This window comes from Octopus sinensis, linkage group LG1, assembly GCF_006345805.1.
Source record: "Octopus sinensis linkage group LG1, ASM634580v1, whole genome shotgun sequence".
Taxonomy (NCBI): Eukaryota; Metazoa; Mollusca; class Cephalopoda; order Octopoda; family Octopodidae; genus Octopus; species Octopus sinensis.
Genome location: NC_042997.1, coordinates 131969825 through 131987511, shown reverse-complemented (window position 1 = coordinate 131987511; position 17687 = coordinate 131969825). Strand labels below are relative to the sequence as shown.

Here is a 17687-nt window from a genome sequence, read left to right as displayed (position 1 = left end):
AGTCGGATGGTCTGTATGATTTGAGTGAGGTTTGGCTGCTATTTCTAGCTGATCGAGCGATCTTGTAAAGAGAAAATTGCTTGCTTGTATTTGTTAGCAAAAGGTAAGACTGGCCTGCAGCCAACAATTGAAATGTAAATATTAAAATTTGCATAAGCCTCTCCCATTCAGGGGTGCGTGGAATGTAAATAATTAAATAAGAAACGTCATTTGTGCGAGTTTTTGTCATATTTGTTTAATTTCTTATTTATATATTTATTGCTTTTAATTCTTTTACTAGTTTCAGCCATTGGTCTGTAGCCAAGGTGGGGCACTGCTTTCAAGTCTATAGTTGATTATGTTGACTCCTAGTACTTGATTGGGACTCATGTTATCAACACATTACATCGAAAAGCAATGGCAATCTGGGCATAAGAGATATCAGTAGAATATAAAGGGACATAACCAAATACCAAGGGTTTTTTTTACTTTTTTGATGCATTGATTGGTGCAGGCATGGCTGTGTGGTTAAGAAGTTTGCTTCCCAACCACATAGTTTTGGGTTCAGTCCCACTGTGTGACACTTTGGATAACTGTCTTTGGCTATAGCCTCAAGCTGACCAAAACCTTGTGAGTGGATTTGGTTGACAAAATTTGAAAGAAGCCTATCATGTGTATGTATGTCTATGTAAATGGATGTATATGTATGTATGTGTGTGTATGTGTGTGTGTATGTATGTGTGTGTATATGTATGCATGTGTGTATATGTATGCATGTGTGTGTGTATGTATTGTGTTTGGTTGTGTTGTTTGTATTGTTTGTATGTTTTGTGTGTGTATTGTATGCATGAAGTGTTTGTATATTGTATGTATGTGTCTCCTTGTTCTAATATCATGTGATTGCTGTCAATGGATGTCATTCATTTCCTGTATTCTGCTGGAACATGTCTGACTATATAGAAATATTCCCTCACTTAGAGACAAGTGAAGGCTAATGACAAAAATGACATCTGGGCTGTGGAGAAATCTGCCTCAGTAAATTCTATCTGACCCATGCAAGCACAGAAAAGTGGACATTAAACCAATGACGATGATTGTACTGTAACCCATCAGTTTCAGAAGGCTGATAGATGAAGTTGATTTCAAGGTGGATGAGATGGAATTTAGAACATAAAGTAAAGGGGTTGGGCCAAATATTACAAGTTATCTGTACTGATTCATCCTTCATGCTGTTGTTTTGTTTAGAAAGCTTATAATTTTTATTTGTGTTTGTTTTTTAATTTCAGCCCAGAACCGATATACAATTGAACTGAATGAAGTAATCGGAGTAACAACAGAAAAATATGACAGCAGTAGCAATGGGTTTTCATCAAAGGATTCGAGTACCCTTTTTGTGGAAATGCAAACCCTTAAGCCCCATGTATTTTCGGTGTTTCACATCCGTAGAATTGGTCATCATAAGTGGCGCGAACGTAAAGTAACATTTCGCTGTAGAGACAGCACAACTTGCCAAATATGGGTGGAATCTATCCGAAAAGGTTTAACCAATCCAAGTAAGTACAATTAGTTTACATTTAAAATTTGTCTTTTGTACTTTTGTCAACCCTAGTGCTTGGTCTGGTACAGGTTTTATTGATCTCTTGAACACAGAGCACCTAAATCAATCCAAGTACTAAAATGTAAACACACACACGCACACATATATATACATATATACGACAAGCTTCTTTCAGTTTCCGTCTACCAAATCCACTCACAAAGCTTTGGTCGGCCCGAGGCTATGGTAGAAGACGCTTGCCTAAGGTGCCACACAGTGGGAGTGAACCTAGAACCATGTGGTTGGTAAGCAAGCTACTTACCATACAGCCACTCCTACACACACACACACACATATATATATATATAAATAAAATATGAAGTGCTGGTAGCAGTTGAATATGAACAGGTCCAATGCCATTCATAGTTATAGTGGCAGCATGCTATGAATGGGAGAGATGGTGAGTGTTAGAGAGATATGATGTGTCAATACATCTGTTGGACATCTGCTGGAGTGTGTTGGTAAACAACTCTATAGCAAAAACTCAAGGTAGAGTGAGAGATGGGTGTCCTTTTTTGCATGTGGCCTAGGCTGTTCATATATATATAGCAACAGCACCAACCCATAAGTAGGATTAGTATTCCATCCATGATCTCGTTTTGTAGGGTGTCAATCGCTGTTGAGAGGTGAAGCATTTTCTGGCTCTAAAGAGGAAGGCTAGTTTTTGTTAGATTGTAGATATGGAACAAGCAAAAGAGATCAACAGCAGGGATTGTATAGATAACTTAGAAAATAATAGATAACATAAAATATTTATCTGCTATATGACCTGGTTAAATAAACAATCACATATTAAATAACTGATTATCTAAGAGTTTATATATATAAACACACCCAATTTTGCCTAAGGTAGTACAATTTTGGATGATTAGAAAATAAAATTTTAATTAGAAAATATTGACCAATCATATTTAAAATGATATGCTATGCCATATGTTGTAATATTTTGTGTTGTTGGTTGGCCATGATTCAGCCGACCTATGATCAAATGTGTTTCAACATGATGATTTCTGGGTGGGTGGTATATGTAGGCCTATTCTATTTAATTGCCTTTATATGAGATAAGATGATGTAATTTGAAGTAGATTTGGTTGCTGTTTCTAGTAGCTTAGGTGGCTATACTGATGCTCACTCGTTAGCATATTTCATGTTTGTTGTCGGTCAACACTAATTTGGCAGACCGATGATTAAAAGCATTCTGTCTTCTCGCTGGAGAAGTATATTTTGCAATGTGTCATTTGTTTTAAGACACTAAATTATGTTTTGAAACAAATATGGGTGGTCATTTCTAGCAAGCAATGTGATGACACAAAAACTTCCTAATTGTTGCCCTATATATATATAAAGCTGAAGTTGTCTGTGTATGGCAGTTTTGGTAGCCTTCAACTAACACTATCTCCTCTGAGACCCTGTGGTGCAAGTTGACCAAAATTGAGAGTATGATAGAAGGCTTGCTCTTCCTTCCGTAGAAGAAAAAATTCAAATCGGACCATGTTAACACCAAAAATTATTTACATCAAAAAGGTGCTTTTTTTTCTATGAAAATCCCTAATTTTTTACGATTTTTTGACTGCTGTGTTGCCATTTTTCGGTGTATTTCAACCAGAAAAATGTTCACTTAAAGAGAATAAGCTACATAATGCAAAATTTTTACTTTTAAAAAATTCCAATTCTAAAGGGTCGAAACAAACCCGAGCAATGCCGGGCTATACTGCTAGTAACTGATAAAACTAGATTGAGATTGTTGTCCTGAAATAAATATCACATGTGAATACTTAGAAAACGGTGGCTACAGTATGGTTGCGTGCTTGAGTAGCTTGTGCTTCATGACCACTTAGTTCCAGGTTCAGTCCCACTGCATGATACCTTAAACCTTCTACTACCATAGCCTTGGCTCAGATAAAGCTTCATGAGGGAAATTTATTAGACGGAAATTATACACCAACCCACTGGATAATATTTGTTGGTGTGTGTGTATGTTTAATATGTAAAGCACAGTACCCTCTGTATGCAAAGTATGGGGTCAAGATGACCCTTTACTTTGGCCAAAGGTATAACAATCTTTTTCGTGTTTTGTATCATGGCAAAAGATATCCAGGACATTGTATATAGGAGTTGGTGTTTGGAAGGGCATTCAGCTGTAGAACTTGTGCCAAACATTGATGCATCATCATTGTTGTTTTAACATCAACTTCTCCATGCTTGCTTAGGTTGGACATAATTCATTGAGGTAGATTTTCTATGGCTGATGCCTGTCCTGTCATCCTCAAAGACAGAACTATAATAATTTCACTGACTGGCTCCTGTGCTGGTGGCACATAAAAAGCATCATTCGAGCGTGGTCGATCTCAGTGCTGGCTGACTGGTCTTGTGCCAGTGGCACGTGAAAGGCACCATTCAAGCATGGTTGATGCCAGTACTGCCTGACTGGCCCTCATGCTGGTGACATGTCAAAAGCACCCACTAGTTGGAGTGGTTGGTATTAGGAAGAGCATCCAGCTGTAGAAACTTAGCTTGGTCAGATTGGAACTCGGTACAGCCTTCTGGCTTGCCAGCCCTCAGTCAAACTGTCCAACCCATGCTAGTATGGAAAGCTAATGTTAAATGATGATGATGACGACGATGATGATGATGATGAGAATGTATCTTCAGTGGTAGTGCACTGTTTTTGTAGCAAAGTTTCTTTGATTTCTTGTGTTGTCTGAAATTGGCAAACTTCCAGAGTGGATTTCAGTTTTGGGAACAAAAAATATAAAATGTTTGCAGGACCCATATCCTGAGAGTAGGGCCAAAAAGTTACGGATGAGGAGTGATGCATGAGTAGTCATGTTGTCATGGTGCAGCATTTAGGCTTTCTTTGTTCATACCTCAGACCCCTTCCTTTGCACTTTTCAAATGGCTCAAGACAGCTAGTAAAATTCTTTATTGATTACTTGACCACACAGAACAAATACATGATGAATAATGCCTGTTCATTCAAAATCAACATCACCTTTGTGTTCAAGCAATTCTGACATAACTTCATTTGGTCATAGTGATAATGATCCAACCTATTGCAATGATTGCTTTTTTTTTTTTTTTTGTGGCAACATAAATTCACGTCTTTTCACCTGTTATGACACTTTACAGAAAGTTTTCATCAGCTTTTGAACAATCAGAACTAAATCACACTGACTGGGTACCCCTTTTGTTAATTTTTCAGTTGACGCAATGCAAATTTTGCAGCATTGCAATGCATCTTTGTTTTCCGTTTAAAATCATGTGGAATAAGCTTATACAGATGCATACTTCTTAAAACATTTAGTGACAGTTTTCACAAATGACAGCACATACTTAAGCAAGGTGATCATTGTCCATTCTCCTGAAATTTCATTCAGATTTTGGGTTGTCCAAGTTGATGCTCTTCCTAATTTGAAATGCTGGTTCCACTCATGACATTGCATATAACTCAAGCATTCATGGCTCGCAGGACAGCCTTGGATTGTAGAGTGACCTGCTGTTCTTGAGGAGACCTATTGAGTAAGTACGTCAACATTAAAATAAAAATCAAATGGAAATTGCAGTTAAGATACCCGTGCTGGTGACATGTAAAAAGCACCAACCGATCGTGGCCGTTTGGAAGCCTCCTCTGGCCCCTGTGCCGGTGGCATGTAAAAGACACCCACTACACTCACGGAGTAGTTGGCGTTAGGAAGGGCATCCAGCTGTAGAAACACTGCCGGATCAGATTGGAGCCTAGTCCAGCCTCCTGGCTTCCCAGACCCCGGTCTAACCATCCAACCCATGCTAGCATGGAAAACGGACGTTAAATGATGATGATGATGATAATGATTCTTTTCCCGCCATAGACATGTTACAACATTAGAAATTCCTCTGTAAAAATTTTCCCAATTTGAAACAGAATTTCGCACAAATCTGTCACTTTTCCAAATGCTTCATTGTTCAACTTGCTGCAAATCTGCAAGTGCAATAAACATTCATTCACTCTAGCATATGTAAATTGATGACTAACTGACATGTCTTGATGTAGCTGTTATGAGACTGAAGGTCAACGTCCTAAATACACAACATTGTAGTTGCTGCGTGTATGCTATGCCAGCTAGTCAACATGCTGTTTTAATTGTCCAGTTCTTTTTAAGCAAACTTCAAATTAAGAAAAAGAATAAACAAGAGTGGCTAACTGGCGTATGTGCAGGTGGCACATAAAAAGCACCTTTCGAGCATGATCGTTACCAGCGTCGCCTTAGTGGCACTTGTGCAGGTGACATGTAAAAAAAAAAAAAACCATTTTTTCCGTGGCTGTTGCCAGTACTGTCTGACTGGCCCTCATGCCGGTGGCATGTAAAAGCACCCACTATACTCTTGGAGTGCTTGGCGTTAGGAAGGGCATCCAGCTGTAGAAACTCTGCCAGATCAAGATTGAAGCTTGGTGCAGCCATCTGGTTTGCCAGTCCTCAGTCAAATTGTCCAACCCATGCTAGCATGGAAAGTGGACGTTAAATGATGAAGATGATGTTGAAAAGAAGGAAAAAGAACAGAAAGAAAAAACAAACCTAGTTTAGCCCTGTATCTCCTCAACTGCAAGACACCTGTTCCTGCCTCTCTCTCAACACTTGGCATAAAAACCATCTACAGCAGTACTACATCTTCTTCAGTTGAAGGGGTTTTGTCTTTCAAGTTACTTGGTGACTTCAGTAGTAGTGGTGCCTAGTAAAGAGCACCCAGCCCTCTCTGTAAAGTGTTTGGAATTAGGAAGGGCAACTGTAGAAACCATTCCAAAGCAGACACTAGAGCTTTATGCTGGCTTGTCAGCTCCTGTCAAACCATCCCACCCATGCCAGCATGGAAAATGGATGTTAAATGGTGATGATGATGATAAAGCATTTTCAATGTTTATAAAAACGCACCAGCATTGGTTGTCAAGCAATGTTGGGGGGGACAAACACAGATGTATAAACATACATACACACACGCACGCACGCACGCGCATATATATATATATATATATACATACGACAGGCTTCTTTCAATTTCCGTCTACCAAATCCACTCACAAGGCTTTGGTCGGCCCGAGGCTATAGTAGAAGACACTTGCTCAAGGTGCCACGCAGTGGGACTGAACCCAGAACCATGTGGTTGGTAAGCAAGCTACTTACCACACAGCCATTCCTATGCCTATAAGTCACCTAAGTACTCCTACGCACTATGAAAATATAAATGAAAAGTAAATGTAACAATTTTTGTGTGTTCTTAAATAGTTTAAAATGACTCTTCCTTTATCTCAGCTATACCTTTGTAAATGATAGTGTAAATTATAGTGAACCACACTGTTAATTTTCTACTTTGTAAGTTAGTATCTGAAGAAACAGGTTTGTCTATCAGTAATTAGTACTGTGTTCGTATTGGTTGTGTCCTTGGCAAATGCACTAAATTCTTGTTTGAATTCAATGAAAATCAAAGACTAGTTAGAGAAAATTTACAAATCTAGCTTTGAATACCTACAAATGTAAAAGTGGATAATGTAAAACAACACAGTGCAATCTGAAACCACCCATTAATTATGCATTATCATGGGTCATTTCAGATGACCAATTAGCTTTGTGTTAATTCTTTTGAAACTTAGTTTCATAATGTTTATAGTCATTAACTGACACAAAGCCAAAAAAAAAAGAAAGAAAAGAAAAAAAGGAAAAAAAAAAATCCACTCAGAAAAGTTATTTACTATTAAGTAGTATTCTTCTTGTATTTGTACTGAGGCCAATGTCCAGAGGGACAATATTATACCCGATAGTCATTTATTGACTGAAGATCCAGAATTTTGTACAAAGCATCACAGATTTAAGATACTGTACTTTTTGTGTAGCTTTCGAACATACATGTGTTTAGCTATCTCATATGCTGTTCCGGTAAAACTTACTGAAGTTAATCAACAAATGAAGTTTAGGAAAATTCTACTTAGTTTCATCATCATCATCATCATTTCTTGTCTTGAGACAGCATTCACCCGGGGTGGTTGAGCTGGCTTCATTCATCCTCAATGCTGTATCTCTCACAAACGCCAACCAGACCTGGCGATTTGAGGCTAATGACAGCGAGATCTCCAACCACTCCTTATTCCAGCAGCGAATGCCGTAGATATGGGGGCCTAGGTTGGGTTCCAGATCAGCCTTGACTGTCATCAGCCAGTTTTTCGTTGTCCACCACATCACTTTCACCAACCCTGAAAGGAAGCTGGGGCAATTGCTTTGTAGATGAATTCTCCTGGTTGATGACGGAGAGCATGACCCAGCCAATGCAGACATCTCGTTAGAATGACTTGTTGGAGGGAGGTGATTTGTTGATCATCATTTAATGTCTGTTGTCCATGCTGGCATGGGTTGGACAGTTTGACTGGGCTGGCGTACTGGAAAGCTACTCCAGTCTTCCAGCATGGGAAATGCTTCAAGTCAATTTATTAATGTTTATATATCATTCCATGATGTAAAATTAAGCAATGCTATTTTATCAATTGATGAACAAGTCGACAGTCACTCATCCTACTAAAAATAGCAGCTGAATTTTCCATAAATCACTCTGTCATCACCCTCTTAAGGAAGAACACGTTGGTCAATTTAGTCCAAGATATACTTTATAGGTTTGCTCAACCAGGGATGCAATACAAAAGCCCCGTCAGCTGGAAGTTGCCATTAATTGCAGCAAAAAATACCATATGCTAAATTGTGTGTGTGTGCGTTAACATTGTTTTAACGACCACTTTTTCATGCTTGCATGGGTCAGATGATATCATTAGTATCATTAAGGTGTTAAGTTGGTAGTATTGTTAGTGTCAGAAAAAATGCTTTACAGTGTTTGTTTTGATCTATTGTATTCTGAGTTCAAATCCTGCCTAGGTCAACTTTATTTTAATGACTCCATAAGGATGAAAAGCAAAGTACCAGTCTAGTTCTGGTTCTGTATCCATTTTCTTCCCTTAAAATTTACTAGCCTTGTCCCTAAATTTGAGACCAGTAGTATTAGTCCTCTTTTGAAGCCACCAGTTCCTTTTGTCACTTTCAGTTTCCATTAACAACATCAGTATATTTTTTACTTGTGTATATATCATAATTTCTCTCAGTTCATTGTTATTGGATTGTTTATTTCCAGTAATAATCTATAATTCAGCAATTAAATAACAGCTGTTTTCCATAACTAGCTTCCACAGTATTTAGACTTACTGATCAATATTTCACTCTTTATGATAATGAAAGACTACATTTAATTTAGATTCATGTTATTTTCTTTTATTGCTGTCAGCTGTCATTGGTAAATAATTATAATAAAATAATGAAGTTCAGAACTAACACATTGCTTTCAGAGAGAGGTAAGAGAAGTGTAGGTGTCACATTCATTAAGATACTAGAGTGCAAGATAATGTCACTCATTTTAAAGTTTGCAACTGGCAAGCCTTGGGTCAGTCCTTCATTGAGATGATTTTAGAATAAAAGGCATGGTTGGATGTAGTTTAGAGAGAAATTTGGGTTTTGTTTCTAGCAGGTTAAGCAGTAGTTGTTGTTGTTAAGCAACAAGATGGGTAAGGGTGATTAGGTGATGGTCTAGGGCTTAGGGGCAGGAGACCCCAGACCTTGGAAAAAAAATTTGGTTGTCTTCTTGTAGTCGAGGGCTCTTCCTTGACGCCCGACACCACTGGGAGGTGGCCCTCAAAGTCGCTGGAAATGGAGATCTCTAGGTCCAAATTCTTGAACGGCAGTTAAGCAGTATGCAGAGGCTCCCTAATTGGTTCATAAATTTGTTTTTGTTTAGCCCCAAGTCAGCTCTGACTGAAATATGATTAATGACATTCTAGTAATGACTTTCTTGTCTTTTTCAAGCATGGTGTACCTTGGGCTACTTTGCTCAGTATAGTGTGTTGTGAGTGGAATTTAACTGCTGTTTCTGTCACCTTCAGAAACCACTAGAGCTTCATTATTATCATATCATGTTGAACACACTTATATCCCGTTAACTAGTCTCCATGTTTCCTATTTCTTTATTGCCCACAAGGGGCTAAACATAAAGGGGACAAACAAGGACAGACGAAGGGATTAAGCCGTTTACATCAAACCCAGTGCGTAACTGGTACTTAATTTATCGACCCCAAAAGGATGAAAGACAAAGTCGACCTCGGCGGAATTCGAACTCAGAACGTAAAGACAGACGAAATTCTGCTAAGCACTTCGCCCGTCGTGCTAACATTTCTGCCAGCTCGCTGCCGTAGTCTCCATGTTTCCCTGTCCTCCTTCATCTCTCCAATACATTTTTTCTCAAAGTTTGTGTCCTCCAGCAACTGTTATATAAACTTAAATCTGCATTGTTTAATGATTTCTGTGAAAATGGTACATTTCTATATACTATGCTGTTTGGTAAATGTTGATCAAAAACAGCTTTCTTCCGTCAGCTGTTCCATTTAGCCTTCTTTTTATTGCTGTTGTAGGTGTCCAGCACACTTACTATCCTTTTTGGCTCTCATATACATGTGGTTCTCACTGGAATATTGGTCGACTCTTTTGAATATTTCATATGGCCCTATACTTCATTACACCAAATATCTTCATTAGTTTATTAAAATTATTTAGCCAGGCGTAGTTGGCCCGAGGCTGTTAATCTGGAGAGCTGCACCAGGCTCCAATCTGATTTGGCATGGTTTCTACAGCTGAATGCCCTTCCTAATGCCAACCACTCCAAGAGTGTAGTGGGTGCCTTTCACGTGCCATCTGCTTGAGTGCCAGTTATGAAACATCAGCATCTGTCATGGCTACAATCTCACTTGGTTTGACAGGTCTTCTCAAATATCTATATTGCCAATGATCTCGGTTACTTGCCACTGCCTCCACAAGGCCCAAAGTTCAAAAGGTGCTTTTTCTGTGCCACTGGCATGGGTGCCAGGTATGTGAAACTGGCATCAGACACAACTACGATTTCACTTGGCTTGATGGGTCTTCTCAAGCACAGTAAATCGCCCAACTTTACAAGGGTGCTTTTTACATGCCACCGGCACAAGTGCCAGTTGATGGTCTATTTGTGTTTTCAAGTTATCAGTAAAATATCAAGATTTTTAAAAACTTAAAAATCATTTAAAAGTGGGATTGTATTTAGATTGCTGCCGTTCGAAATTCACAGTAAAAAATAAGAAACTAGCAGTAAGAATACAAAAAAAAAAAAACAGTGTAACCCTGGTTTACAAATTTAATTTGCTCCTGAAGGTTGGTTGTCACCTGAAATGCTTGTAAACCAAAACTGTTTTTCCCATAGGAAATGTAAGAGAAGACATGACGAATTTGAGCAAAAGCTAGACAGCAACTGACGCTCCCTTGCTAGAATTCTCAGCTTGTTGCCAACCACTGTTGCCAGCTTACAAGCTCATTGCTCAAAGCATTATTTGTCACCCGAGATGTTTTATGTTCAAAAAATTGCCTGTAAACCTATTTTTTGAACCTATTTGCTTTTTATGAGAAGCATTCGTAAACTGAGGTTCCACTGTAAGTTGTTTTGTTTTTTGTTTTTTTATAACAGATATTGCCTCTCTTTTACTCTCTTTTACTTGCTTCAGTCATTTGACTGTGGCCATGCTGGAGCACCGCCTTTAGTCGAGCAAATCGACCCCAGGACTTATTCTTTGTAAGTCTAGTACTTATTCTATCGGTCGCTTTTGCCGAACCGCTAAGTTACGCGGATACAAGCACACCAGCATCAGTTGTCAAGCGTTGTTGGGGGGACAAACATAGACACACAAACATACACACAAACACATATACATATATATATATATATATATATATATATATATATATATATATATATATATATATATATATACACACACACACACACACACACATATATATACATACATGCATATATACGACAGGCTTCTTTCAGTTTCCATCTACCAAATCCACTTACAAGGCTTTAGTGGTAAGTAGCTTGCTTACCAAACACATGGTTCTGGATTCAGTCCCACTGCATGGCACCTTGTGCAAATGTCTTCCACTATAGCCTCGGGTGGACCAAAGCCTTGTGAGTGGATTTGGTAGACGGAAACTGAAAAGAATCCCATCGTATATATATGTATATAATATATATATATATATATATATATAATATATATATATATATATGTGTGTGTTTGTGTGTCTGTGTTTGTCCCCTTCAACATCGCTTAACAACCGATGGTGGTGTTTTTACGTCCGCCGTAACTTAGTGGTTCGGCAAAAAGAGATTGATAGAATAAGTACTAGGCTTACAAAGAATAAGTCCTGGGGTCAGTTTGCTCGACTAAAGGTAGTACTCCAGCACGGCCGCAGTCAAATGACTGAAACAAATAAAAGAGTAAAAAAGAGAGAGTAAAAGAGTAATGGAGGACAAATAAGCTGAGAGAAAAACCGTGTAAGAGAAATCAGGTGTAGAATAGTAGAAGGAAGATAATACGGTTATGTGATGCAGTTGGGTAATGAAGTACTTAGCAATCCAAGGGGGGTGAAATTCCCTATCCACTTATGAAGCCTACCCAACGTCAACTTTCTTTTAACCCTTCTGCTCAGCTCTGTCAGTCATCTCCTACTACTTCCCTCATCACTCTCTGGTTCCACGCAATCACTCCCACTCTTCTAAAATTTGAGTAGTCATGTAGCTCTTATCCAACAAGAAAACTGTTCTGCTCTGGACTCTCCTCTCATAGTTTTACCCATCTTTTTCCCCTTCATCTCCTTCCATAAGTCCCCCTGTTTCTCCTGCAGGGTTGGGGGTCATAGTCTTGCAAACTGCATGATGACCTTGCTAGTACTGGTGGTACAAAAAACATGCATTGCTGCAAAGTGGTTGATGTTAGGCAGGGTATGATGGTGAAGACGAAGTGTAAGTGATCTTGGGAAGAAGGCTGCGGATAACCTAGGAAGCAATGGTGAAGGTTGGTCTTAGGAGATTAGATCTCATCAAGGATCTGACACTGTACTGGAGAAAACTGTTCAACCCATACAAGCTTAGAAAAACAAATATACACTGAAGATGATTTATAGCATAGAAACTTCATCACTTTATTAGCTCCACCTTAGCAAAGGTGGAGGTGTTGTTTTCAGTCATGTTTGTTTGTTTGTCTGTGAACATCTCAAGAGCAGTTGGATGGATTCGGATGAAACTTTCAGGGATGTTTGACCTCGTGACTGGCATGAACTGATTAGATTTTGGGATTGATCTGGTACTGGACAAGAATTCTGGATTAATTTTCCTGTTTTTTTTATTTAATTTTTGAGAACAGTCAGGTTCATGTTTAGTATTCTTATTTGTGAGAACAGTCGAGTTTATTTCAGATATTCTCATTTTAAAAATCCTCTCTGGCTAATCGTTGAGTGGACGTTGCTTTTGCCTTGGCAGAGGTTTCTGCTCTCTGGGTGCTTTTGTTATTATTTTGGTTTTTGTGTGATTTTTTTTAAACAGAATATTAAGAACTAATCATTGTTATGAATTCCTGGGAAATCTTGTGTATAAAATTTAATTCCTATTATTTCTAACGATCCTGCTGAGTATTGCAAAAGATAAAAATCTATTGATTCAAGAGAAATTGAATTTCCATGAGATGCTGTTCATAATGATATTAGTTGCTGGTGAGATTTACTGCAAATAATGGAGAATTTTATGAGCATTTGTTTGTGACAACATTGAACTTATATCCAATCTAAAGGAATTATGTTCTGAAAAGAAATATAATCTTTTGTAGCTTTCAGCTTCTTTGTTAAAACATTTGTTACGTATTTATTTATTTGTTATTTGTTTACTCTTGCCTGCATATGTTTGCTCTGCAAATGTTAATGTATACCCGAATTGTCAGAACAATATTTAACATTTGAAACTCTTTCATCGTCATCATCGTTTAACGTCCGTTTTCCATGCTAGCATGGGTTGGACGGTTCAACTGGGGTCTGGGAAGCCAGGAGGCTGCACCAGGCTCCAGTCTGATCTGGCAGTGTTTCTACAGCTGGATGCCCTTCCTAACGCCAACCACTCCGTGAGTGTAGTGGGTGTTTTTACGTGCCACCGGCACAGGGGCCAGGGGAGGCTGGCAAACACCACGATCGGTTGGTGCTTTTATGTGTCACCAGCTCGGGTATCTTAACTACAATTTCCATTTGATCTTTATTTTGATTTTGATGTTGGTGTTGAAAAATCAAAATCAAATGGAAATTGTAGTTAAGATACCTGTGCCGGTGACACATAAAAATTGATTAGTTATCATTTTCCCAGAAAGTAGGCGTAATATCAAGTGTTGTGTTGAATAGCGTTGAGGGCCGAGATTCTGTATTAACTGGAGTTGATTGAGCTGTGCATGTAATGGTGGGACACTTAAGAAATAAACCTGATTGTAAGCTAATAAAAGAACGCTTTTACATATAAAGGAAATGCATTAGTCGCTACACACTAGATAAGCATCTGTACTTACCTGTCCATGTGATAATGGACACTATGTTGAATGAGTAAGTACTACATGATAGTAGGGAGCAGTATTCATTGACCACTGAAGGCTACAAACACTTGACATAAGCTGGAATATTACAAAGAAAGATAATTGTTTGAGCTGATAGTGGTCCTACAAGTCTGTGTTTCATCAGTGACACACATTAGAAATATATTTATATGTCTGGAAATATTGAGTGGTTCAGGGTTTACATAAATTATGAACATCACACTAGGAAGGTCAGCTTCATCATCATCTTCATTGTTTTAACATCTACTTTTCTCTGCTTGCATGGGTTAGATGGAATTTGTTGAAGCCGATTTTCTATGGCCAGATGCCCTTCCTATTGCTGCCCCATTTTCTTTTCTAAGTTAGGTAATATTTCCCCATGGCCAGACATGCTTTTTTGCAGAAGACAAGAAACAAACAACACCACTTATATGACAGTGGTCCTCATTTACAACCATCTCATGAGGTCATGGCAAGAATACATTCAGACACACGCCATTCTTCTTTTAGTTTCTGTCTACCAAACCTGCTCACAAGGCTTTGGTTGGCCTGGGGTTATAGTAGAAGACACTTGCCCAAGATGTCACATAGTGGAACTTCACCTTAGATTACCTGGCTGGGAAGCAAATTTATTAATCACACAGCTACACATGTGCCTACAAGATCTGGAAATATATTCCAATCCAGACATATTTAACTTATATATTTAACTTTAACTAGTTTCAGCTTGAGAGCTGCAGCCATGCTGGAGCACCACCATTATTTGTTTTCTGAGGACATATATGAAAAAAAAGTCAAATGGATAATGATGACTGGAATATGTGAATGTGGATTATTGATAAATGTCTTTTCAGTATTTGTAACTTAAATTGCATTTTCTCATATAATGGATTTAAAGAACCCAGCATATTAAGTGATTGGCATTAGGAAGGGCATCCAACTGTAGAAATCATGCCACAACAGACAGTTGGAATCTGGTCAGCTCCCAGCTGTCCAGCCCCATGTCAAACCACCCAGGCCATACCAGCATGGAAAATGGATGTCAAATGGTGGTGGTGGCAGCGGTGGCAGCGGCAGCTGTTGTTGTTGTTAAAGATAATTAATTTTTTTATGGGTTTTGTCTGGAAGAAAGGGCTGTGCCCTTGGACTTTGCATGTCCTTTGAAACCAGTGAGATTGACACAGTTAATGTTTCTCTTGAAAATGTGCTTGATATTGGCTGCAGAAAATACATATGCAAGAAAGAAACTTCAGGGAGATGACTTTCCAGGGAAGATGGACTAAGAACTGTTGTTAGTGAGGGGGTAGAGAAGGGAACACACAATATGGGGACATGATGAGGAGACATGCGAGTTTGGAGTGCTTAAGTGAGCTAGCATGACACAAGAGAGTTGAGGCCATTGTACTAACAGTAAAAAGATGCCAAAAGTGGACCAGGGTTTCTCAACCATTTTTTACGTATGGACCCCCTTCGATTATTATTTTATTCCGGTGGACCCCCATAGCCATTCGATATTTAAAAACTAATTTTATAGAAACTTCTTTCAAAATTCCTATGTTGCTTTTCACACATTAACTCATGTAGGTTGAAATATGTTAAAGAAAGAAATCGAGCTGTTTCTTGCAGTACATACCAATACATACATCTAAAGCAAAAATTTTTCAGGGACCCTTATAATACTGTTGTGGAACCCCAATTTATTATTTTGTTGCATGAACCCCAGTCCCCAAATCGTATATGGACCCCGGTTGAGAACCACTGATCTAGACAGTGTATTGATGATCTTGTGCCCATCAGTTGAGTGACTTTCCTTTGGATGTGATCTGATATCTATGTGTGTAAACCAACAGCTCTCGCTCCAGATAGAAGATCAGTACTCTATTGTAGATTTCACCTGAGCTTTGTAAAGAGTTTGGAGTTGTCTGATCTGAAGTATTTTCTGATTTTTGATTAATATCAAAGCTTGAACTCTAGTTCAGAATTCCATCCAGTGACCTAGCGCTTCAGTTAATTAGCCTTTCGGCATCTGTGTAATTAATAGCCAACTGTTGGCTCCTTAATACTCTTTAAAAGCTGAAGAAATGGTTTAAATGTTTCTGTGAATGTTATCTTAATTTTATCTCTTGGCCATTTCTATTCCTGCTGTTTAGCACTTAAGTACTTTTCCTAGATTATCTCTGCTAGGGCAATAGTTGCATCTGCAGACAAATACATTAATGAATGCCAGGAATTAGATAAATAGAAAAAAAAGAAACGTTCATATAAAATAGTTGTCATCATCATCATCATTCATCTTCCATGCTGGTAAAAAAAAAAATAGAAAAGAGTAAAATAGAAATACTTTAAGCAAAGTTTGGAAGAAAATTATTTAATGTAATTGCATTTTCACATACTTTTAAGTCTTGAAAGTTCATTTTTAATTCTTGTTAGTGATGTCTATATTGGCTAATGATGACAACATCAGTAACACTCTTGACGTCACTAATAACAATTAAAAATGCACTTTCAGGACTTAAAATTATGTGAAGTTGTATATTATCCTTTCAGACTTTATTTAATGAATTTAATTGTGAACTAAATAGAATTACATAGAATGTCATAAGTTACTCTGTTAGATCTACTAATTATTGCTGTTGGGGAAAAAGAGAAAAAAGAAAAAACTCAAACAATCCAAGTAGAAAGAACCTGTAAAAGATGGAGATATGGTGAAAGTACCATAAATCCTCAAGTATAGTCTGCCCTTGAGTATAATATGCAGGGGATTTTTAGGGGGCTGTACCTCTGAAAAACCTAAACCTTGTGTATAATACGCACCCCTTCTCTAACTTGAGTCAAGGAGGTCTATATAACGTCCTTGGTTTGTAAAACTGTATACGGTAACGTCCTTTATTATTATTGTATATATAACATAATACAAACGTGTAGCTTTTTTGTGCATTTTGTTTGCAGAAAATAAAGAAATAACAGTAATGACGTTTAATAAATGTTGCTAACTGCAAGTTATGGATGATTTAAGGTATTTTCGCGCTCGACATCACAAAATGCATCTAAATAAACATTGCTGGACAGCAAATAGAGACTCGGACATTGCTTAGAAAATAATTTTCATTTTTAACCTCGTACACACTAGAGATTTTGCCCTTTAAATTTTGGGAAAAAGGTGCGGATTATACTCAAGGATTTACGGTAGATCTCAAGAGGCTGAACCTCACAGAGAAGATAAGGAAGGACTGAATACTGGGTGCTGGGGAGGACGTGTTCAAGGCAGGCATAGAAAAGTGAATATGTCTTTTATTTTTTACTTGTTTTGGTCATTAGACTGCGACCATGCTGGAGCACTGCCTTGAAGAATTCTTAGTCGAATGAATTGACCCCCCCCACTCTGGTACATTTTTCTAAAGCCTGGTACTTATTCTAGTGGTCGCTTTTGCTAAATAGCTAGGTAACAGGGACATAAACAAATCAACACCAGTTATCAAATGATGGTGAGGAGCAAACATGGACACAAAGCCATACACACACACACACAAACACACATATAAATATAGATATATGATGGGTTTCTTTCAGTTTCTGTTTAATCACTCCACTCATAAGGCTTCAGTTGGCCCAAGGCTA

The 17687-nt window shown here is 38.1% G+C and overlaps 1 protein-coding gene across 1 annotated transcript in view; it reads left to right on the top strand.

The window, feature by feature from the left end:
• LOC115211130 (ceramide kinase) overlaps positions 1-17687 on the top strand; it is a 127372-nt gene that overhangs the window by 58282 nt on the left and 51403 nt on the right. Inside the window, exon 2 of the mRNA XM_029780073.2 lies at positions 1266-1532. Coding sequence (XP_029635933.1) covers positions 1266-1532 — 267 coding nt within the window. The remainder of the gene's footprint in view (positions 1-1265; positions 1533-17687) is intronic.